Source organism: Cricetulus griseus (genome assembly GCF_003668045.3).
Source record: "Cricetulus griseus strain 17A/GY chromosome 1 unlocalized genomic scaffold, alternate assembly CriGri-PICRH-1.0 chr1_1, whole genome shotgun sequence".
Taxonomy (NCBI): domain Eukaryota; kingdom Metazoa; phylum Chordata; class Mammalia; order Rodentia; family Cricetidae; genus Cricetulus; species Cricetulus griseus.
In genome coordinates, this window is record NW_023276807.1 from 11,853,964 (window position 1) to 11,878,497 (window position 24,534).

Below are 24,534 nucleotides of genomic sequence, written 5' to 3' on the forward strand. Positions count from 1 at the left end.
TACCCACTGACCATTTTCATCTCTTCCTTGTTCCCATTCTGTTCCTCCATTCTCTAGCTGGCTATGATTCTATAATTCTTTCTGATTCATTCCAGCACAGTTTGCTGCTTTTCTGAAACAAAACATGCTGGTGAGGAAAGCTTTTCCTCCCGGCGCCTCCTCCTGTCTCTTTGGTGAGTATTGCTTTCACCTGCTCGCCTGGGCTTGCTGCTCTCCTCCCCTGCCTCTCACTCTTCCCTTCTCTCCACTGTTGCTTCTTTGTCTCTGTCTCTGTCTCCTGACTCTTTCCACCAGCTCCACTTGCTTATACAGTAACCTTTGCCTTTTTCAGTTCTTTCTGTTGGTTTCTCATGGTGGTGGTGTTTTTGTTTTTTTTCTTTCTTACTGTGGTTTTTCTGCCATGCTTCTTGGTTCTGTGTTTCTCTCATGTTCCTGTGGCCTGTTGCCTGTAAGCCTGCATTTCCTTGTCCTGCCTTGGTTGTTTCCATCCTGACTGCTGCAAGCACACCGGGCACTTAGAGCACTGGCCTTTTTCCTCTATCTTAAGCCAGTACATTTATCCCTAAGCAGTCCTTCTAACCAGTAATTGATTCCCTCATTGTGGCCCCATGCCAGGGAAACCCCCCCCCCATTCATTGGACTGCTGTCTTCCTCCCTATCCCAGCCTATTTTCCTGTGCTAGTATAAAGAGTAGGAGAACTGAGAAAGCCTAAAGGATAGCATGTCCAGAAGGCTTACCTTTATGCACAGTGATCTGTTGAGTTAATGGAAAGCCATATCCCCATACTTGGCTGTGACATGGGTCACTTCTGCCCTATTATCTTTGGGCAGCATCTGAGATACTGCCTCACCCAGTAGTTCCTGAGAGCCAGAAAGTCCAAGGCAGCTGAATGAGCTAGAGCTGTCTCTCTGAGATGCTCCAAGTTGGGTCCACAATGGGTGGGAGCTGAGGTAGAAATATAAGGTGTAACCTGTACCTGGGGCATGTCCCCACATGGCTGCTTCTGGTTGGCTTGACCTATGCTATTCATATAAACTTATGGAAGATCTTAACTCCATTTTTTAGTTCCTATTTCATCAGAACCCATGGAGGAGGCAGAGAAAGAGGAGCTTAGGGTCCAGCTGAAGCGACACCATCCTTCCAGTCCTCTTCCTGGCTCAAAGCCCTCCAAGCGACCAAAGATCAAAGTGTCTCTGATCTCCCAGGGGGACACAGCTGGAGGGCCTTGTGCTCTTTCTCAAGGTGGAACGCCTGAAGGTGGGTCTTTTGTGGAGTGTTGGTAAAGACTGACCAGCTTTTCCAGGCACACAGTTTGGCAGGCGCCCAGCCTCTGTCAGTGTGAAGGACACCTGCAACAGAGATGGTGGTAGTTACCTTGTCTCAACAAGGAAGACGATATAAGAGTAGTTGTGGGACCATTTAGAACATTTCATATTTTGTTCCTTTCTGGTTTTCAATTAAGGTAATGAAATACTTCAGAAAGCTTAAAAGATAGAAGGAAGACACCCCCCCACACCCCCCACACCCCACCCCTGTAATAGCATAGCTGTTCTTTTTTGCCTTCCAATCTTAAACTTAGCCTTGGTTATGGGGCAAATTTGGACTGACCTTTGGTTTTGGGGTTTGTTTTGCAGCTGCTGGGGGGAAACCCATCACCATGGCACTGGGAGCTTCAGTGGGAGCCAAGGAACTCACTGGACTTCTCACCACAGCCAAGTGAGTCCGCCTTTGGTCTTTCCTGGTCCCTCCTTTCCCTTCACTCAGTTTCTGGTTCATTTGGTATTCAGGGAAGATGAGTGATTCTGGAGTCTGTCAGTTACACGGGCGTGTTACTTCTTTCTGATTGGGACCTTACCTTCATTTCTGTCAGAGTTCATTTTTCCTTATGAGATTGCAGAGCATCCACTGACTTTACTTAAGACCTCAGTTCTTTAATTTAGTCCTGACTTTTAGAAGGATAAATTTGGGACTTAGATGCTGAAATAAAGAAACAGAAAATTCTTCCTTGCGAGGCTTCACTCTAGACTCTCCCTTTTATGGCTATGGACTGCTGCCCTTTGGATGACAGGGCTCCTTCCTTTGTTTCCAGGTCAAGTTCTTCTGAAGGTGGAGTTATAGCCAGCGCAGCCCCACCTGTGGCTTCCAGCAGTGCCACGCCCAATGCCATCCACACACTGCAGAGTCGCTTGGTGGCCACTTCTCCTGGCAGCTCCCTTCCAGGTATCTCTACCAGCAATCTTTTGGGTAGACTGCTGGATGGTGGTCTTAGACCATAGCTCTGAAACTGAAGCTAGAGGTAATATCTCTGCTCTCCCAGTGATTGCAGAAGCTAACAGAAAGCTGGAATTGGCTTGGATGAGAGAAATTCTTTGTCTTTAATATCTGTAGGGGCTATGTCCTCTATTGTGAGGATAGGCAATGCCTGTTCTGGGATTCTTTTTAATACATCTGACTAAATAAAGCTGGAGGTGGTGCTAACTGGACATTAGCAAAATGAGATTGTTTTTCCTTTTTGTCACTTACTTTTTCTGACCCCAGCCTGCATGGAAGGGCTGCTTGCCTGATCCCATAGTTTAGACCATTGCTAAATTACCTTTCCTTGAAGCAGATTTTTACTTTGAGAAGGTTGGACTATAGTGTGCTCAGGTATCTTAATCCACTTGGCTTCAAAAGTCTTCTTACCTAGAAATAAAGAGGATTTAGGGTTCTGAAATGTGGGATTCAAGCTCTCTGGTGTTCCTAATGCTATTCAAAATTCAGGACTGCTGGCTTAGAACAGGTAGAGATGTGCAGGGCAAATCCAAGGCAATGTCTGGCATAGCACCTCTCCTTGTGTGGTATCTACTGTGTCTGCTGAGGAGACTCCTGATATCTTTCTGATGGCAGAGGAGTGTCTTAGGGCAAGTTTAAGTTGTTGTAAGGGTGAAAGTGTAGCTGCTTGTAGTTGTATACAAGTGACTGACCTGCTACTACCTGCCTTATCTTCTCTTAGGGGCCACTTCAGCCAGCAGCCTCCTCCAAGGCCTCAGCTTCAGCTTACATGATATTAGCAGCAAGACCTCTGGCCTCCCAGGAAGTCCCTCCCCAGGGCCAGCTCCACAGGTATATGATCTGCTGTGTTGGGCAGTCCAGAATTAGGATCCTTAATTTTGTAAGGGGTCCGTGAGTTAAGGACAAAGAATCTTCTAAATATTCAGTCAAAAAACTACCAGATGTTATAATCTATGACTTACTGTATGGCCTTGGGTGAGATTCTTGACTTCTCCGTCTTGTTTATCTATAAAATAAGGTAATAATAATATTAGTTCCCTCATACATTTGTTTTTTGTTTGTTTGAGTGTTTCGTTTTGTTTTTTTTTTTTGTTTGTTTTTGTTTTTGTTTTTCAAGACAGGGTTTCTCTGTGTTGCTTTGGATTTTAACCTGGAACTCACTCTGTAGACCAGGCTGGCCTCCAACTCAGAGATCCACCTGCCTCTGCCCCCCCACCCCACCCCCCAGTGCTGGGATTAATGGTGTAAGCCACCAACACCTGGCCCCCTCATACAATTGTGATGATTAAAGATGATATATGCAAAATTCCTGGAAGAGCACTTTAACATGTGGTAGATGCTGTACATGTTAGCCTTTAATAATAGCTGTGGGCTGTCCAGGCTCTAATGTTTCTGTTGGGTGGTAACTTCTAATCATTTGGTTATATGTCCAATAGGCCACTGGTGTGAAATTGCCAACTCCCATGCAGAGCCTGGGTGCCATTACCACAGGCACGAGCACCATTGTCCGTACCATTCCTGTGGCCACCACACTCTCCTCCTTGGGTGCCACTCCTGGTGGGAAGCCCACTGCCATCCACCAGCTGCTGACCAATGGGGGTCTCGCTAAGTTGGCAAGCAGTCTACCTGGCTTGGCTCAGATTTCTAACCAAGCATCAGGTAAGTCTCATGAAAATAATGGGGACTCCAGATATGGACTTTTCCATAGCACTTTACTAGCTATCTCAGTTCCACATGGTCCTGGCTTTGATTCTTGGATTCAACTCTGTGGAGCCAGCCCCCAGGGAGGTCTAGAGAACATAGGAAGTTTCCTTTTGCCTTTTAAATCGACTGATAGGGGTAGACCTACCTACCCAGGAAAGAAGCCAAGAAGATGTTTTACATGGGAAGAAACTATTACCTGAAAGAGACTATGAATCCTTTCTTCCTTTCTCTATGTCTGTCTGTCTCTTCCTTAGGCTTAAAAGTCCCCACCACCATTACTCTGACACTCCGTGGCCAGCCAAGCAGAATCACCACTCTAAGCCCTATAGGCTCAGGAGCAACACCATCCGAGGAGCCCGCTTCCCAGATGCTGCCCTCTAACTCACAGGTGAGTTGGCTTGGATGTACTCAGGAAGTGAACGCCAATCCTAGATACATTTAGGGCCATCCAAAGGGTTGACTGTAGCTGCCATTACACTAAATTTATTGCCAGACCAGATTCAAATTTGAACCCTGAGGCTTTGTCACTTTGAGCAAAGCAGGGCTTCTTTAAGTCTCCTTATCTGTAAAACTCATAGCTATTGTGAGGATTGAGTTTGGAAATACTCAAGTATGGCCGTGTCTGGGGTATAATGTTTTTATGTATTTGCCTCTTTTTCTCCTCCTACTGTTGGTTTTATCATTCAGAGCTTGTGAGTAAAAGCTGATTCTCAGACCTTGTCTTTATTGCTGTCTTTAGGGTATAGCTAGTTTTTTTTAGGGTTTACCTAGAAGTTGCCATCAGTTCCTCTTAGCTAATTTCCATTATGTCTTTTTAAAAGTAAAATAAAATGTTCTTATTCTAAAAATGTTGATCTGAGAAACCATCCAAAGATAGGAGGCTAAGCAAAAACAGTCTTGGTCCAACATTGTACCATTCTCCAGAAGCCAGTTCAGCCAGACCTTCTGCATATGGTCAAAGAGCTGTATAGGTTACTTATCGTCAGGTGGGCCCAGTCCCTGTACTTCCACCAGGCCAATCTGCCTGGGCACAGAGGAGCTGGGTACTTACCTTACTTAGTTAGGGTTTCTGTTGCAGTGAAGAGACACCATTACCATGGCAACTCTTACAAAGGAGAACATTTGATTGGGGCTGACTTCCAGTTTCAGAGGTTTTGTCCAGTATTATGGTGGGAACATGGCAGCATGTAGGCATGGTTCTGGAAAAGGAGCTGTGAGTTCTACATCTTGATTTGCAGGCAGAAGGAGAAACTGTGGCACATTGGGCATAACTTGAGCCCACCTCCACAGTGACACATTTCCCATGGGGAACCATTTTATTTCAAACCACCACAGTTCTACTGCAGGCACCCTACAGTTCCCAAGCTATTCTCTAAGCCCTTCTGTCTCTTTACTTTTAGCAGGAAGTGCTATGCAGAGACCAGAACCTGACATCTAGTTACCTCTTTTTTGCAGAGGAATTGAAAATGCTTTTCTTTCTTCCTTTTTTACATTATTTGTGTGTGCGTGTGAATGTGTGCTCGTGCCACAGCATATGTGGTTTCTACCATAGGAGTTCTGGGGACCAAACAGTTTAATCAGGCTTTGTGGCAAGAGCCTTTACCCAGTGAACTATCCCTGTGGCCTGGTGGAATTTTTTTTATAGGTTTTGTTTCTTGAGACAGGGTTTCTCTGTGTAGCCCTGGATGTTCTGGAACTCTGTAGATCAGGCTGGCCTCAGACTCACAGAGATCCACCTTCTTTTGCCTCCCAAGTGCTGAGGTTAAAGGTGTGCATCACCACTGTCTGACATTGGCCTAGTGTTTTTATCTTTTTTTTTTTTCAAGAACAAAAATAATTATGCTTACTTTAAATTTCTGGAATATTACAGGAATAATATAATTTAGAAAATGTTTAAATTGTGGCTGGAGAGATGGCTCAGATAAAGAGCACTACTGGCTGCTATTCCAGAAGACCTGGATTTAGTTCCCAGCAACCACATGGTGGCTCACAACCATCTGTAATAGGATCTGATGCCCTCTTCTGGCCTGCAGGTATACATGCAGAGCACTCATATAAAATATAAGTAAATAAAATTTTAAAATGTTTAAATTTCTCATGGTGCTATTCTCATGGATGCTATAATAGCTTGATGGAAAGTTTTCTAGACTTCTATTTTTTAGTTAAAATCTTTTTCTCTGTGTGTCTGTCTCTCTGCTATTTATTTACATGTGGCACATGTGCTGTGTGGCATTCGTATTTTCTTAGTTTGGTTTTAATTGCTGTGATGGAGACCATAACAAAAACAACTTGGGGAGGAAGTAATTATTCCACCTTAAAGTCCATCAGGGCAGGAACTCAAGACCAAATCTGCAGGCAGGAACTGAAGCCCAGGCCAAGGAGGAACACTGCTTATTATCTTGTTCTTTATGGCTTGCTCAGTTTGCTTTCTTTCTTTTTTTTTTTTAAGATTTACTTATTTAGTATATATACAGTGTTCTGCCTACATGTATGCCTGCAGGCAGGAAGAGGGCACCAGGTCTCATTATAGATGGTTATGAGCCACCATGTAGTTGCTGGGAATTGAACTCAGGACCTCTGGAAGAGCAGTCAGTGCTCTTAACTTCCGAGCCATCTCTCCAGCCCTGAGTTTGCTTTCTTATACAAGCCAGGACCACCTGCCTAGGAGTGCCACTGCCCACGGTGAGCTTGCCCCTCCCACATCAATTGTTAGTCAGAAAATGCTCTTTAGATTTCCATATATGTAAATGATGGAAGCATTTTCTCAGTTGAGGTTCCTCTTCCCAGGTAATGAGCTGTGTCATATGTGGGGATTAGAGGACAACTTTTTGGAGTTGGATCTTAGTCACCTCTGTGAATTTTGACATATGGTGGCTTTATATTAATTCTTTGTTACACAGTTTTTTATGCTTTATCCCAATCAGTAGCTTGTCTTTATTATATTTGTTTTTTTGTGTATGTGTATGAATATTTTGCCTGAAAATGTATGTGTGCATTCTGTGTAGCCTTGGCTGTCCTAGAATGTGCTCTGTAGACCACGCTGGCCTCAAATTTACAGGGATCTGTCTTCCTCTGCCTCCCAAGTGTTGGGATTAAAAGCATGTGCCACCACCGCTCAGCTTTTATTTCTGTTTTTGAGGCAGGGTTTTGCTGTGTAGGCAAATTGTCAAGCCTTAGCCTTAGCCTTGCAAGTACAAGTACCACCATGCCTGTAAATTTTCATGCCCATTGAAGTAAAGGGTGTCTGTTTATCCTTAAAAAGCATTTGAAGTCCTCTGCTTTTATATTCCATGTCACTACACATATATGGAACTTTTCTATGACACTGTCCTTTTTCTTTCTACACTAGCTTTTTGTTGTCTGAAAATGCAGGATCCATGCCCTTTTAGTATCATCCACATGAGATAAACACTTCCTTTTTAGTTTAAATGATTCATTAAATAGCATTCCTAATATTCAACTGTCTGAATTCCAAATTCAGTGGTTTATTTCGTATGTCCTGTTGGGTTTTTTGTTTGTTTGTTTGTTTAGTTTATTTCTTTGAGACAGGGTCTTATTGCATAACCCTGGATGGCTTTAAACTTTTGATTATCTTAGTTTAGCCTCTGAAATGCTAGGACTGCATGCACCAAACTATCTCATCTTAGTTTTTCTTCAGTTTTTTGTGTTTGTGCTGGGGGTATTTCTGTATTGTTCAGACTGCTCTCAGATGTGCAGTGTATCTCTTCCAAGTTGCCAGAATTACAGACCTGTTTCTACCATGCTACTTTCTTGTTCTTTCCTGAGAAAGGAAGGACCTGCTATTTAAAAGAAGCATATCCTTTTGATTAATGTCTATTTCACTTGAGATTTTTAGCTCCATTTATTAATGTTAGCCTATTGTTGTTGTGTTTTTCCCTTTTTTTTTTGCTTCCACCTCGTTCGTGTGTGTGTGTGTGTGTGTGTGTGTGTGTGTGTGTGTGTGTGTGTGTGTACACACGTACACTGTGGCTGACCAGTTTTAGAAAAGATCAGTTCACCCATTGTAGAATATAATAGGAAGAGAGTTTGGGGTTTTTTGTTGTGCACTGCATTACAGTACAGAAGTGTTCTGTTCCTTTGTGCTTTGATGGACATGATCTTCATGGCCTGTTTTGAGACTGTCTTTGACTTTGCTGGTGTCACATTGATGTGCAACTAGAATACAGGTTGCTACCTTCCCTCTGAGAGTTGAGGTTATTGAGGATCCTTGTTTTCCATGCTAAATTGAAGCGCAGGATAAAAGCTGAGTGCTGGTCGTCTATTTAGGTTTAACCCAGATTGGTTTTCGTGTGAATAAAGTGGGTGCGTTATTGTTAGGCAGGGGGTCCACTGATGGTCCTTCTCCAACAGGCAAGGGGGTGTTAGGACAGGAAGGGCTGCTGACTGAAAGCTTCTAGTACACACCTCAATGTGTACACTGTCAGACAATATGGTATTAAGGAAAGAACACTGCTTTGGGTTAGGCTTTGTCTTCATTTAGTAGCTGGTAATCCGGAGCACATCAAATGAATTATTGAGGTTAGGGCTCTTTCATCAAGTTTGCTGAGATTGACAAGTCAGTGTCTTAGGTAGGGTTTCTATTGCTATAATAAATACCATGACCATAAACAACTTAGGTGGTAGAGGGTTTATTTCATTTTACATGTCCAGATCACAATCCATCCTGAAGGGGAGTCAGGGCAGGAACTGAAGCAGAAGCCTAAGGAGGAGGATGCTTGCTAACTTGTTCTCTTGGCTTGCTCAGTCTACTTTCTTAGAGGACCTAGGACCAGCCCAGGGGTGGCATTGTGCACAGTGAGACTGGTTGATTGCCAATCAAGAAGATGCACTACAGGCTTGCCCACAGACCAATCTGGTGGGGGCATTCTCTCAATTGAAGTTCTCTCAAAAGTGACTCTCGTTTCAAATTGACATAAAACTAGCCAGCAGAGTCCAGGACCTTACAAATACAAATGTTTAAATGTCAAAAACCAAACCACCCACTTTTTATTTATGAGACAGTTGGAAGTTTGAACACTCAGTGGACACTTGTTATTAAAACATTGTTTGCTTTTGCTGTTATTTTTGAGACATGGGATCAAATATGTAGCTCAGACTGGTCTCTACTTTAGCATTCTTCCTCTGCCTCCCAAGCACTGGAGTTTCTGTCCTCATGCCTAGCATTTGTTATACTTTTTATATGTGGTAATGGTATTTTACCTAATTTTTGTTTTGTTGTTTGAGACAGGGTTTTACTATATGTGGCCATGGCTGGCCTGGAACTCACTATGTAGATCATGTTGGCCTCAACCTCAGAGACATCAACCTGCCTTCTAAGTGCTGGGATTAAAGGCCGGAAATGCTATTGGCTCATTTAATGAAAAACCAGTTCTCTCTGAGTGGGGATGCTCAGGTCTTGCCTGATATGCATGAAACCCTAAACACACCAAATCTCAGAGACAGAGTCAAGAGACTCAGAAGGTCATCTTCACCTGACCTGGGCCAATGGGAACATATCTTTAAAAAGTAGTTGCCGTTGTCATTATCTTCTTCCTCTTCTTTTTAGTTTTAGGATTTCTATAGTACTCTTGCGTGGAATGGGTTTTAAGAAAAAGCATAAGTACCAACTAACTTTGGTTATATCCATGAAAGCATTGAATTACCTCGTCTCTGGACTAAATAGTGCTTCTAACATGTTTCCTTGACGGGAATGAGCTATTATTGTGTGTCCTGATAGCTAAGGGCTGCAAATGGAAGAAGACTGTGTTGTAGCATACACCACAGTTCTGAGAATGGACTCCTAGCCGATACTCCACTCTCTGTGTCCTGACCACACCATGTTGGTGGCAGGCTGGGAGGCCCTCTAACTGTTGTCTGTGGCAGTGGGCCTCACTGCAGCCTTGCAGGAGTCCCTGCCCAGTTATGCTCACTTAAAATCAGGGCAGTGACCTCCTTTATGAGCCCTGTTTTGTCCTGGGTCTGTGTAAGCAAGTAGGAAGTGGATCCTCTGAGAGATTATCTAACCCTTCTTCATCCTTCCCCTCCCACACTCTTGTTCACTGTGGTCCTGTGGTTTCTGAAAGTGAAGTGTAGAAACGTGGTAGACTTGTTGAGAAGATCCCATCCTTCCACCTGGCTTCCTTTTTCCCAGGCTGCAGCCTCACAGTGCGTGGTACCCTTCATGCCTCCAAAATTCCCAGGACCTAAAATTATATTGGCGGAACAGTCGTGGAAATTCCCCATTGATTCTGTCTAGTTACTCACCTGTTTCCTTTTCTTTGCATTCCACTTCTGTCCTTGGGTGTAATAAATGCTACTAAGAGCTGATTGTTGTGGTTGAGCATAGATTATACTGTTAATGCTTTATGCAGTCATTTCACTTAATCCTCACAGCAATCCTGGGAAGTAGGTGCTGCCATCTGTGTCTACAGGTGATAAAAAGGAAGCTCAGAGCCTGTGAGCTAGTGAGCCCCTTACCTTAATGAGGGCTAGGTGAGCCTGACTCCAGAATCCACACTCTTTTAAGTACATGACACCAGAGGGTCTTGCGCATCTCTCCTGTTGATCATTCCCTTGGATTGAGTTCTCAGGAGTGAGATGATTGGCTCAGAGGAGGGTTCTAACCTGCGCAAGCTTTAACCCTTTTCACCCTTCTGCCCACAGCGCCTGCCTCCAGCACCCTGAATGTGCCAGCGATATGTCCTCCTTACCAGGTTGGTGACAGCTGCCTCAAGGTGAACCGTGTGGTCCTGCTGAGCCGTCTGAGTGTCTGAAGACATCCTTAAGACAGTCGTTTTCACCTCTCTACCAGCTGTCTTTGGGGCTGGGCCTCTGGGTCTTGAGAAAGCCTTAGGGTGGGTGATAATAGTGCCAGCAAGCGGGGTGCTATCCAGGTCCAGCAAGTTGGTTCCTAGAATCCCCAGCAGGACTGGCCATGTGTGGATTATTGGCATTTCTGTCCTAAGAGTAATGCAATTTGACTCCAGTGTCAGTATAGAACTGCTCACTGAAGTTTCATGATGAAGGCAGGGAGAACTGGGCTGTTAGCTTTCAGCCCTTTAGCTGCTGGGGAAGTGAGGATGATGGTTACAAGACTATGTTTTGTGCACTTCCTGTACCAGAGAGCCTGTAGGTACAAAAATACTGAAGGTGGAGGATGGAGCAGCCAGAGGGAATGGTTGGCAAGACATACCCACAGACCTGATGCTGCTGACACTGTGGGCTGGGGACTCTGCATGACACTTGAGGACCTAAGATTAGCTAGAGAAGTCAAAAGGAAAACCTGGATCCCTGAGAGTCCTCTTTGGTGCCTAATGATGAAGCAGATTGATCAGCCACCATGCTCTCTCTGCTGTTCTAGGAAGCGTGGGGCAGTAGGACAGTGAAGGCTGTGCTTCAGAGTTCATTTCCTTTCCTTCGAGCTTGTCTCTCTGCTTAGAAGTAGGAAGGTTGTAGTGACTACTGTGTGAGGCTCTGGTGCCAGCCTGAACCTTGTAGATCATGGTCCCTGGTGATATGGGCACGGAAGGGGGAGCTGAGCCTCTCATTTCCTATGACACTGTGCAGACGTAGCCTGGAGTTGGGCTCTGAATATGTGTTCCAGAGCATGCTCCTTTCCTTTTCATATGTAGAAAGTTTCCATCAAGATGAGAAATAAAGCAGCTCAATGTGACTTTGTTCCTGGGGCCATATAAACAGCTACACCAAAGCCTCTCACTTGTAATCTAAGTGGAACATGTAGTGTTGAGGAGTCTCAGGCAAGTGAGGTCAGAGATGTGTGATAGGAGTAGAGAGTGGTCTCCATCCTCCACACCCTTGCCTTGGCTGTGGAGCTGCATGGACAGAGCTTCAGAGTGGGCTGTATTCTGAAATTCAGAAGGTGTTCGGTGAAGTTGAGAAGGTATGAAATCTGGAAGAAGCCTGCAGTGCTGAGGCTTCGATAACTTTATAGTTCAGAGCATATAACCACCAAAAGAGAGGATAAGACTGGGCTCTGAAACTTGGAGGGTTATTTAGGTTGGCAGAGAGCCCTGAACAACCCTTTGTGACTTAGGAGAACAGCTTGAACTACACTGGAGGGGCTGCTCCTGAAAGATGCTGCCCCTGTGTTCTGGAACCAAAGAAAACGTGTATCCTGCTTTGGTGGTGGATCTATGTACATCCCATGGGTGACTTCTGAGGCATGGCCTATATACCTTGAAGAACTGCAAAACTGAGGAAGGGGAGCTACAACTGATCTTCACCTTGGGGGACTGACCCGACAAGAAAGTGGCTGGAGTCTGTAGATCACATTCCTCAGATCCCATCTCAAACTACATAACTTGGAATGTGGAAAGGATGCTTTACCCTACCTATCTTGTGGCAGACTTGAGGGCATAGCCTCAGAAGGTAATACTCTTATGGAGTATGTAGACGGATCAGGAAGGCTTTAAATTCTAGGGCAACAGATGTATTGTAAATGTCCCATGGAGGATGTCTGTGGCTTTGAGGAGAGGTCACAGGGACAGAGACTTGTCCACCTTTGGTTGTATCACTATATTAATTTGGGGGTGTATGAATTCATAAAAGTGAGCCATAGTGATGGCTCTGATCTTAACGTTAGCAAAAAGAATTAAAAAAAAAAAAAAAACTTTACATTGCTTCAGCTTGTTTTCATTTGATTCTGCACGGTTTGGGAATTGCCTGTGTAGTGGAGACAGACTATAGAGAGTGGTGGTGCTTGAGGTTATCTTGCTGTGTCAGCTGCTGAGGCCTAAGCACTGTAATTCTTAAGGAAAATCAAAACAAAAACAGGTTTCATGTAGTCTAGGCAGGTCTCAGATTTACTGTGTAGCTGAACTGGCCTTTAATTCCTGGTTCTCTGCTTCTGCTCCCAAATTCTGGGAATATGGGCACTTACCACCACACCCAGCTGTCATTCCCTTTATGGGTGAGGAAGAGGTGTGGTCTGATGTCTGTCCTGGGTTCTGAGATGGAAGACCAGCCTAGGAGATGACAAGTGGCCCTTTGCATTTTCCTACCAGGCCAAGAGTGATTGTTGTCTGAGTGGAGCTCTCACTAGACCTCGATCAGTAGCTAGTCCTAGCAGACAATTGCACATCCTAAGGCTGCCCCTTTGACCCCGAAATAAGGACTTAGGTGGATAAATGGATTCTACCCTTCAGCTTACTTGTGCATCTGCAGAAAAAGGGATCTCTACCTCTTTTGGTCCTTCTAGTGTTCCACCTTAGAACCCAGAACAGACCACACACACCTCTTCTCACCTATAAAGGGAATGCCAGCTGAGTGTGCCAGCAAATGCCCATACTCCAGCATTCAGGAGGCGGAAGCAGAAGAATCAGGAATTAAAGGCCAGTTCAGCTACACAGTAAATCTGATGAAACAAGTCTTTGCTGCCTCTTCGTCTTCTTTCTAAGACATTTTAGGACTGGTAGTTAGAAGGAGCAGAGACTCCTTTACTATGTTCAGTGGGCATTCTTCACCTCCCAGCTCCTTGTTTTGAGATTGGTTCTTGTCTAGCCCAGGCTGGCTAGGAACTCATTTATCTAGCCCAGGCCAGTGTTGAGCTCCAGTAGTCTTCCTGCCTCAGACTCATTATAGGATGACCCTCAGAATCTGACTTTAGAAAGCATCTTACAGATAGGGCACCTTGGTGCTTCTGCCCTGTGACCTTGTTTTCAGGATTTGGTTGGTCTTTAATTATTTTACTCTATATATAAAATTTTTGTCTGCATGCATGTGTATGTACTATATATATGCCTGTTGGAATCCCTGGAACTGGTATTACAAATGGCTGAGACAGACACCATGTGGGTTCTGGGAATTGAACCCAGGTCTTCTGCAAGAGCATCTTGTGCATGCCCTTAACTGCTGGGTCATCTATCCAGCCCTCCTCCCCCCATTAGTGTTTTTCCCCATTGTTACAGGACTGTCCAGCCCAGACTCCTTTGTGGGTTCCCATCTCTCAGTTCAAATTCCAAAAACAGAGCCTGATTGACCTGAGCCTACTTAAGGGCTGGTTCTTAACCCACCCATTCCACAGTTCAGTTCATATCACTGCCTTTTGAAAAGAAGAAATGAGACAAACTATTGAGCTGTTTTGCTGTGTGTATGCTCTAAGAGTGATAGTGTAGGGCCTGTGTGCCCTCACCAACTTTCCCCCACTGCCTGCATTGCACCTGACTAGTATACCAAAATGAGGAAATTGAGGGCTGGGGAGGTGACTCACTGGGTCAACGTGCTAGTTGATTAGCCTGATGAGCCAAATTTGCTTCCCCCAAACCCACATAAAAAGCTGGATTGGTTGCGTGCATTTGTAATCTCAGCACTCCTACAGGAAGGTAGAAAGTGGAAACAAGAATTGCCTGGAAGCTTGTGGGCCAGCTAGCCTGGAGATCACAGTACAGCTGAACAGACAAGAGACCCTGCCTCAACAAGGTAGAGGGGAAGAACCAGTTCTCCAGAGCTGTCCTCTGACCCCCACTACTGTGCTATGGCAAACAATGCACATACAGTTTTCTTTTAATGAGCAAGTGTTGGTTCGATGTGTGGGGGTCTCTATCACCGAATTCTTGCAACCACAGTCAAGGCACAGCTATCCCACTCCTCTGCACAGGGTTCTTGTCCTACCCTTGATAGTCACTGCCCATCTCAGCCCATAGCAACCACTAATCCCGTCTACGAGTCTGTAAATAGAACAATATATAAATAGCACTGTACAGTACATGACCTTTGAGGTTGTCTCTTTTTCCCTTCAGTGTAATCCCTTTGATGTCTGTCCAAGTTGAGTGAGGTTTAAAATAGTTCATTTCTTTTATTCTAAGTAGTAGTCATGATGTGGGTATGCCGAAACTTCAGCATTAGCTTGTTAAGGAACCTTTTTTTTTCCTTCAGGTTTTGAGACCAGAGCATGTCTTCAGGATTAACTGGATGCTGCAGCAGCTGTCCTCTTAAGTTTATCTGTTGTTCCTTCACAGAATCAATCCATGTCTGAGTTTGCATTCGGTGGTTTTTCAGATGTCTTATTTGTTCAGTCTCGGTATCCTGTCTCTTAGCTTTCACACTCCATTTACACTTTATCTTGAGGCACATTTGTTACAGGTACGCTTCTGAAGGCATAAGGCCTTAGAGCCATGGCAGCAGCAGTGTGTTGGCATTTTACCGCCATGCTTTCAATAGATCCCTTCATTATCTGCATCTGAGGCCAGAGAACTTGGGGGCCATCTTGATGTCTTTAACTGCAGCAAGTGATTGTATGCAACTTTTTGTGTTGACATTTGGTTTCACTTCTCAGGGGTAAATGTCCAAAAGTATAATTACTGGGTCCTGTTGTGAAGTTTTAGTTTTATAAGAAACCGTCAGCCGGGCGTAGGTGGCACATTCCTTTAATTCCAGCACTTGGGAGGCAGAGGCAGGTGGATCTCTGTGAGTTTGAGACCAGCCTGGTCTACAAGAGCTAGTTCCAGGACAGGCTCCAAAGCTACACAGGGAAACCCTGTCTCAAAAAACCAAAAGAAAGAAACTTTCTAGAATAGCTGTGCCGTTTTGCATTCCCAGCAGCAGTGTAGGAGAGACCTGCTGTCTTACCCCCGCCCATCACTTGATGTCTTTTATGTCGTCAGTCTAACAGTGTGCAGGTGATAGTCATTTGGTCTTTCATTTACTGAGACTTGCTTATTATGATCTGGAATGTGGTCCACTTTGTCCCTTGTTCTGTGGACACTTAATGTTTATTCTGATGCTATTAGGTTCCACAGATGTCAGTAAAAATTCTGCTCATAGTTTGTTCTTAAGTGTCTTTGGTGGTATTCTGTCATGTTCTGTCAGGGTAGTGTTGAAATCTCCAACTATAATCTTTTTTTCAGTTCTGTTATTTGATACAAATGCATTTGGAATTCCTTTGTCTTTTTTATGGGTTGACCTATTTGTCATTGTGTAGTGTCCCTGTCTGTTGCTGTTAGTTTTTTTTCCTGAAGTCTGTCTTAGTCTTTCTCTGACTCTGTCTCTCACCACCCCCACTCTCTTTTCTTGGGACAGAGTCCAGGGCCTGTCTGAACACACTGAAGTGCTCTCGGTCTATTGGCATCCTTTTGATTAGTGTTTGTATATTTTTTCCATTCTTTGTTTTAAACTTCCCTATATGATTACGTGAGATGTGAACGTCTAGTGTGCACTTAGCATGTGATTTTCCCTCCGATGATCTTTCAATTGGTGGCTTTAGACTGTTGCCATTACATATAATTATAGATATGTCAGGACTTCAGTCTGCCCTTTTAGTTCCTGTTTTCTGTTGTGTTGTTTTCTTTTTTCCCTACCATTGTGGGTTTCTTGAACAATTTTTTTTTTTTTTTTAGAATGCAGTTTTGATTGGCCTATAGTGTTTTTAAGTGTATCTCCTTATACAGTTATTCTGATGTGTGCTCTGAAGTGTTCCACTATATGACATAACTTGCTTTATGGTGCTGAAAGTCCAGCCAGGGCCTTGTACATGCTGAGCACGCATGCTTGCACCACAGCCCTACACCTTACCATGCTGGGTGGGCCCTTCCTCCTACTTCTAATACGATTGCAGTTTCAGAGCCTCTCCAGACAGGGCTTAAAGTTTGCTATGTAGATGGGGCTTTTGGGATTTTTATTAAAAGGTAATTTCGGACGGGTGGGGGCAACAGTTGTGGCTACCCATTTTCACCCTTTCTTTCCCTCTTACTGATGTGCCAAGATTCCTTCTGTTACTGTTTCTCTTCTGTTTAGAGAAACTTGATTTAGCTGTGCCTCTAAAGGTCAGCTAGCAACAAATTCTATAACTTTCCTTTGTCTGGAAATGTCTGCTGCTAGACTGCTGTGAAAATTGTGGAAATTATGTTTGTGCCTGGAAGAAATACCAGAAGTAGAATACAAATAGCCAAAGTGATAATTGTCTAGTTGATGTCAGGCAGCTGTGCCTATAAGCCCAAACACTCAAGTTTCTTTTGGAAGGTTTGCACAGGTGACTCCATTTTTGTTGTTATTGTTAGTTTGTGGTTCACACATATAATCCCATAGCTGAGACTGAGACTCTAGGGTACACTGGCCGGCTAGCCTAGCCTAACAGGTGAGTCCCAAGTTCCAGTGAAAAAAGACTTTTTCTCAAAACAGAAACTACAAATACCCATAGGTGTATGTCTCCTGAGGAAAAACATCTGAGGTTGATTCCTAGTGCACGCACACACACACACACACCAACCACACGATGAAAATATGCCAATAAGGCTGGAGATTTAGCTCAGTGATCATGTTTGCCTAGCATACAAGAAGCCCTGGGTTTGATCTCCAGCACCAAATTAAACCAGGCATGGTGCCATACATCTGTCATACCAGCACTCTGGAGCTGGAAGCAGGAGTATCAGAAGTTCAAGCTCATCCTTGGCTACATAGTAAGTTTCATGTGGTATGACTGGTATTTTGTTTTACTTTTCTATATAGTGTTCTATTCATAATTTCAATCCCACAGGTACAGATGGCAATCTGCCAAGAGTATCATATTTTCCTCAAGACCCATGAGCTCTTAGTGAAATGACTAAGCAACTCCATCATATTCTACAATAAGTCTCTAGAAGTGGGATCATGACCTCATAGTCTGATTTCATTTTCACTTTTTTGAGACAGGGTCTTGCTATTGTAGTCCAGGCTGGGGTAGGAAACAAAGTAGAACAATATTTCCTCAAAGATTGTGGACAAGTTTTAAAATACCTGGCAAAATCTTCTCTATAATATTGTTTGTTTGCCTGGTTATTTTGAGACAGGGTTTCCCTGTATAGCCCGAATTTCCTAGAACTTCTGTAGACCAGGCTGACCTCTCAAACTCAGAAGTCCGCCTGCCCCTGCCTCCTGAGTGCTTGAATTAAAGGCATGGGCCACCACTGCCTACCTGTTTTTTTGTTTTCTGATGGTGATGGTGGGTTTTTTGTTTTTTGTTTGTTTGTTTGTATTTATGTATTTATTTATTTTTTGGTTTTTCGAGACAGGGTTTCTCTGTGGCTTTGGAGCCTATCCTGCAACTAGCTCTTGTAGACCAGGCTGGTCTTGAACTCACAGAGATCCGCCTGCCTCTGCCTCCTGAGTGCTGGGATTAAAGGCGTGTGCCACCACCGCCCGGCTGTTTGTTTTTATAATTTATTTACTTTTATTTCGTTGTTAAAGGTGTGTTGCCTGTAGATATGTCTGTTAATGGGAATCAGATCTCCTAGAACAGGAGTTATAGACAGCTGTGAGCTGCCATGTGGGTGCTGGGAATTGAACCTGGTTCCTTTCAAAGAACAGCAGTGCTCTTAACCACTGAGCCATCTTTCCAGCTGCCCTGTCTGTTTGTTTTTAATTTTTTGAGATAGTTTCTCTGTGTAGCCCTGGATGTCCCGGAACTCCCTCTTTAGACCAGACTGGCTTCGAACTCAGAGAGTTGCCTGCCTCAGCCTCCCCAGTGTTGGGATTAAAGGCGTGGAATACCACTGCCTGGCTGTTTATTTCTTTTTAATTGGTAATCTATCCATCCACAGGTAAAAAATAATTGTGAGTTGCTTGCCAGTAGAATACAAAAGAAAACATTTTGGGATATGGACAGTAAAGCATCTACCTTCTGCCAGCATGACATTCCAAAGAGTGTGACAGTTAGACACTAGAGTGAATGCCCCAGGCAATTCCATTAATAACTCATGGGTGTTAAAAGATTACTCCTTAGATCTGGGTTTTTTAACTGGCAGAATGGCACTATTATAAGCTGACTGGCAGGACTAAAACAAGATGCACTTTAAATTTTTTGAAGTCTCAAGGCTGGAAATAGAGCTTAGGAGTTAAGTGCACTGGCTGGTTGTGCAGAGAACTTAGGTTCAATCCCTAGCATCCACATGGTGGCTCAAAACAATCTGTAACTCCAGTCCCAGGGGATATGATGTCCTCATCTGGCCTCTTGTTAACACCAGGCACATCCATACATGCAAATACATATGCAATATATAGACAAAGCACTGTACTCTTAATAAAAAATCTTTCTGAAATCTTCATTGGATCCAGGCACAAAGGATATTTAAATGGAAAGTTAGTATGCCTCCTTTTTATGCATTATTATATATGTATTATTATAATAACACTATTATATATGTGTATCTTGTTTATGTAAATTTGTGAAAGACTGAGCACACCATTTGCCTGATATTTGACAGTGCAGTTCTATTTGCAGGATTTAATGACCCATGAAGAGGCCACCTCTCTTATATACTATAGTATAATTAGTATTATAACACTTTGGGAGCGTTTTTCTTGGCTGTGGTTAATGGCTATAAGCACAGAACTTATCTAGGAGTCTCCCTCTATGGCTTCTTGACAATATAGACTTTATTTCCCACTGTCCACTAATTATGTTTGAGTGCTCTCGAGCATCTGGTTCCTCTGGTTTCTCTTACCTTGATCTGGTATACAGTTACAACAGAACTTCAAAAGCCGTTGTCCAAACAAACAGCCTCGTCCTGGGCAGCCAAAAAACTCAAACCATGAAGATGAGAAATGGAGGTCCAGTGTGCACTACCAGCGAGGACTTACCAGGCTGTCAGTCCAAAGGCCTACAAAGCTGACCACAGTAGCACCCTGTGTCCAAATCCCAGAGCTCCTACAGCAAGATGGAAGGTGGAGGCAGGGGTCCTAATGTCCCAGAAAGTGAAGACTGACACCTGAGATCGTCCTCTGATCCCCACTGGTCCCATGGTGTGAGTGTGCCTGCACTCACATGTATGCACACATACACACACTTAATGATAGCCTACAAATTCCAAAACTCGTTTTTCTGTTTTAATAGTGAGGAAAACCACAGATCCTGAACAGCTGCAGGCTTCAAGAGTGATGCTTGCCAGTGGACACTTGCACTATGATACATCGAGTGATATGGGGATATATCTAAAAGGGAGCTGGCAGTGAACAGAGAGCATGGGTTGCCCCCAGGGACCCAACAGTTGGGCAGGGCCGGGCAGGGCAGGGATTCAGGTGTAGGTCTGCAGTGGCAGGATGGGGAAACACTAGGTGCTGTGAGGGCACTTGAGATGGAAGACAGGGTTCCTGGAGGAGGGTGCTTCAGGGTGAGGCTGAAGGAAGCGTGTGAGCAGAGGAGAGAATGGTTTCGGGTAGAAGTAATAGTGTGTTTCCAGAGGGGTTGGGGCACCCTAGGGCTCAACCCAAGCAGGAATTTGCAGAACATGGTTGCTATGGGGAGTGGGGAACAAGAAGGCTGAGGAAAAAAGAACTTTCCAAACTGAGACACCGGGGTTTTCATTTTGAAGCAATGCAGAGTTGTGGGCTACGTTTAAGCAGGGTGAGCTGGATTTCGGCATGCTTGTTTTAATTTATCACCTACTGATTATACCCAAGTCCACAAGCCCCATATCAGAAGCATTAAGTGCTACAAATGACACAGGTGGCTCCACTTCTCCATCCCACCCATGTCTCCCGCCTAACCAGTGCTAAAAGAACCATTCTCCCTTGGCTCTCCTTCCTTCGAACCCCCCCTTGTCCCATTCCCTCCTTATTAATTACATTGGTTGTTTTGTTTGGTGGAGGGGGGTATATGCATGCCATGGTGCACATAGGGAGGTCAGAAGACAACTTCCTGTAGTTGTTTCCTCCCTGGAAGCCTGCTGAGCCATCTCCTTAGCCTTTGTTTTTTGTTTGTTTTGCTGTTGTTGTTTTGGTTTTGTTTTGCTTTGCTTTGTTATTTCAAGATAGGGTTTTTTTTGTGTGTGTGTATCAGCCCTAGCAGTCCTGGAACTCAGAGATCCACCTGCCTCTGCCTCATGAGTGCTGGGATTAAAGGAGTGTGCCACCACCGCCCAACCTCCTCATACCTCTTTTAACAGCTTTTCCCTACTGGTTCCCTTTCTGATTACTACCCAGGCATCAAACTAACTCATGGGCAAGCAATGTCCATCCAGGCTTCTTGGGTTGAGCTCCCAGTGCAAGCCCTGCTTCCCTAGTCTTTGCTCCTGTAGGAGGGAAACCACCAGGACCAGGCTGAGATGTGGCATTGAGGTCAGGGACCTGCACCAGACAGCCCATCATCAAACCCCAGACAGAGATGGCACCCATGTGGCAGGTGAAACTCTAGGCCCCTTCCTAGGGCCTTGGCAGACATTACTAATCAATTGCATCACCTTCACAGTGAGTCAATCCAGAGCTGCAGACAACCACAAAAGTTGACTTGCCATTCTTGACCCAGACACCATCCAAAAGTCAGAGTGACTGACTCAGAAGACAAGCTAAAGGGTAGCGGTCAGAACACATGCAAGAGTTTCAAAATTGGTAAGGTAATGGACAGGACAAGGCATGGCCAAGCTGGCAAGGGAAGTGGTGACTCACATTCATCAGAAACGCTAGTTTACAGAGGGCTTTCTCTAAATACCCTGACTCTTGAGGTTAAATGACTCACTCCCATACTACAGATGAGGAGACAGAGAAGTCCCAGAGAAAGGGGTGCACCTGGTGTCACTCAGTGTTCTGATCCAGGTGGTACACACTTTCTCTGTGCTTCAACACAGGTAGCTCAAGACTCAGAGTCAGTTTCTCTTCTACCGAGTCCCCTGGAGCTGAAACTCAGGAGAAGGATGACAGGCAGAACCTGAGGCCTGCTGCTGGTGACCTAACCACTGCCTGGGACAAACGCTCAGGGGACATTTGCTGACAGGAGACATCTGGAGTTGCACATATATTACTACTTCAACACAGTTCAAGCTACCAGCAAAATGTCACAGGATACAGATTGAGAACAGGCGTTCATAGCCACCTCTGGTTTGGGAGCTGGTGCTACCTCACACATATTGGTACCCCAGCTTGGTTTTGTTATTTTGGGAGGTTCTGGAAATTTGGAACTGTGACAGAGCTGGAGAGAGTAGCTCATTGGGACATGTCTTTGGAAGTTATACTTGGTTCGAGTGTACTCATCCCTCCCTCCCTCCCTCCCTCCCTCCTCCCTCCCTCCCTCTCCTCCCTCCCTCCCTCCCTTCCTCTCTCCCCCTCTCTCTCTCCTCTTGCTCCCTCTTGTCTGCCATAAGACAAAGACCCTCCCATGTCACATGGTTCTGCCTCTACTCAAGCATACAGGGTCCAGTGGCCATGGGCTAAATAAAGCCTATTAAAATGTGAACAAAAGAAATCTCCCCTCCTCCAAGTTATTTCTGAAGGTTATTTGGTCACAGTGGTGAGAAGAACCACTAATACAGTATCCACAGAGTCCCTCCATCATGGCCTGGTGTTTGGCTCTCCCTCATGCTTCGCCTCTGGGGAGCTCTCTTGCCTATTGGCCTTCATTTCTATTGCTTGCAAGGGGAAGACCCATGAATGAAACTGGCTTGCTGGCTGTGGGAGAGTGCAGGTCAGAATCTGACTTCCAGCTTCTTGGTTTTTCCTCTCCACCCCAAGGCCCAAGCATGAAGCCAAGAAGCCGAGTGGTAGGAAAGAGCCTCTGAAAATGCAAAGGTGGTGAATTTCTCTTTCAAAGACCCCCCCTGGTAGCCCTCTTTTCCTGCTCTCCATGTAGTATGCCAGCACCTTTTCTCCCTGGGGAGCCCCGCAGTCAGGGCCAGGCAGACGATGGCTTCCAAGAGTAGTAGCTGCCCACAAGAGACTGGGCTGTCCCGGGTAGGCTGGGCAGTGTATTCAGCAGTCACCTCTGTTTATCAATGTCTAGATTCCATTCTGCATCACAGTCTGGGTCAGAGAATGTGCAGGGAGCTTGTGAGAGCAGAATCACATGGATGTGCAGGCATGGCCCAGTGAGTGAAACTCGTCTTGGGAACTTGTACACACATTTGCCCAGCTCACTGTCCCTGCCAGACCAGTGATTGCTCTGCAGTCCTGCCCAGAAGCCCTTTGAGGAGTTGAGCTGTACCATTCTTGAGAGTCATCAGCTAAGAAAATTGGTCTTGATCCCATAACCATGAAGAACAGCTGCTGTCACCTAGTGTCTGAACAGTGTCACAACTCCAGCTGAGTGGTGGGAATGGGGCAGTTGGCTAGGACTGGCTCCCCTAAGGGACACAGGAGGAGTTGAATGACTATGATAGATAGATGCCCCCCCCCCCATCTTGATTCAGAAAGTCATCCCATGTGGCCAGAAAGGCTGGCTACTCAAGAGAAACTCCATGATGTTTTAAATGCTGTTAGTGCTATTGTTTTTAAACACCCAAGGGCTGGGGAATGTAGCTCAGTGGTTGAGCACTTGCTAGCATACACAAGGCTATGGATTCCATCCACCACACTGGAAAACAAACAAACACATCAGCCTCTGCTCTTGATTTAAATCCCTTTAAAGCCCTGGAAGTTTCTCACTGGCTTCTGGCTTTCCCTAATGTCCACTCTGCCAGCCTAAGGCTCTGGCCACTCCAGCAACTTTATGTGACACCCAACCTTTGCTTGCTGCCTCCTGTACTGGGCTTTTGCTCAGGCCGAATCTCCCTCTTTCCTGCGCCTGCTCGACTCACTTTGGCTGCTGTGCCCACCACCCAGCATGCCCGCTGCCCTTATTTGTGGTGTTTCAGAGTTCTCATGATGGAGTTCTGACAGCTCCTTCCTGCTCTACCTCATCAGGCAACAATAACCGATTTCAGCCAAGACTCATTGCCCCAGCCCAGCCCCTCAAGTGTCCACAGCTCACCAGGACCTAAAGTCTGGAGGTCTCTCTCTGGTCCCCTATCAATGCCCTTCCCTGCAGCCACCTCAGCTCTACTGGAGTGGGGCTTAACTGTCCCTGGCCTTAAGACTGCATCCAGCTGGCCTCCTGGGTGCACTGATAAACTCATGCCACTAACCTCAAGTGGAAACTGGAGCTTCTCAAATGCCTTAGCTCTGCCCTTGAACAGCTTTGCTCCACTCTGTGAGATCACTCATTCGTCCTTCTCCAAGCCCAGCCCCCACCCACCCTCCCTCTGCTCACAGTACAAACAGCAACACTGGTCAGACATGTCTACAGCATCCGTAGACCTGTGTCCACATGCTGTCTCCTCCATCTCCAAGAATGGGCTCCCTGTTCTGTTCTAGTCTCCAGAGCATCCAGGTCCACCCACCATCTGCCAGTGGCCGGGGCTGGGGGATGTCCTTCTGTAGGCTGTGAATATATGGTTCTCTTATTGGCTGATGAATAAAGCTGTTTCAGCCAATGGACAGGCAGGCTGTAGCCAGGCAAGAAGTATAGGCAGGGCTACCAGATTAGGAAAATTCAGGGAAGAGAAACACAAGAGTATATGAATCACTATTGGGACACCATGTAGCTACTGAGAAAGCAAGAGGCTTGGGCACTGCCAGTAAGCCAAGACTACGTGGAGATACACAGATTAATATAAATGGGTTAATAATTAAGAGAGAGCTAGTCAATAAGAAGCCTGAGCCATCAGCCGAATGGTTTATAATTAATATAAGCCTCTGGGTGTTTATTTGGGACTCAATGGTTATGGGACTGGGAAGGCAGAAACTTCTGTCTATAGGGGCTAATGCTTTCTGGGTCCTATCCCCAGCACCAGAAAGCAAACAACAAACTCTGGAAGCCAGGA

At 45.1% G+C, this 24,534-nt stretch overlaps 1 protein-coding gene across 8 annotated transcripts in view; it reads left to right on the forward strand.

Annotated features, from left to right (window-relative positions):
- Positions 1-12,610, forward strand: part of Kansl3 (KAT8 regulatory NSL complex subunit 3) — a 37,070-nt gene extending 24,460 nt beyond the window's left edge. For 6 of the 8 annotated variants that reach the window (XM_027386866.2, XM_027386867.2, XM_027386870.2 and 3 more), the window contains 8 exons: positions 96-173; positions 1,067-1,258; positions 1,636-1,717; positions 2,091-2,221; positions 2,994-3,103; positions 3,709-3,931; positions 4,231-4,364; positions 10,640-12,610. In XM_027386866.2, coding sequence (XP_027242667.1) covers positions 96-173; positions 1,067-1,258; positions 1,636-1,717; positions 2,091-2,221; positions 2,994-3,103; positions 3,709-3,931; positions 4,231-4,364; positions 10,640-10,660 — 971 coding nt within the window. In that variant the 3' untranslated portion in view covers positions 10,661-12,610. The remainder of the gene's footprint in view (positions 1-95; positions 174-1,066; positions 1,259-1,635; positions 1,718-2,090; positions 2,222-2,993; positions 3,104-3,708; positions 3,932-4,230; positions 4,365-10,639) is intronic. The other 2 variants (XM_027386868.2, XM_027386869.2) reach the window with 2 other exon arrangements.
- The last annotated feature ends 11,924 nt before the right edge of the window (positions 12,611-24,534 follow it).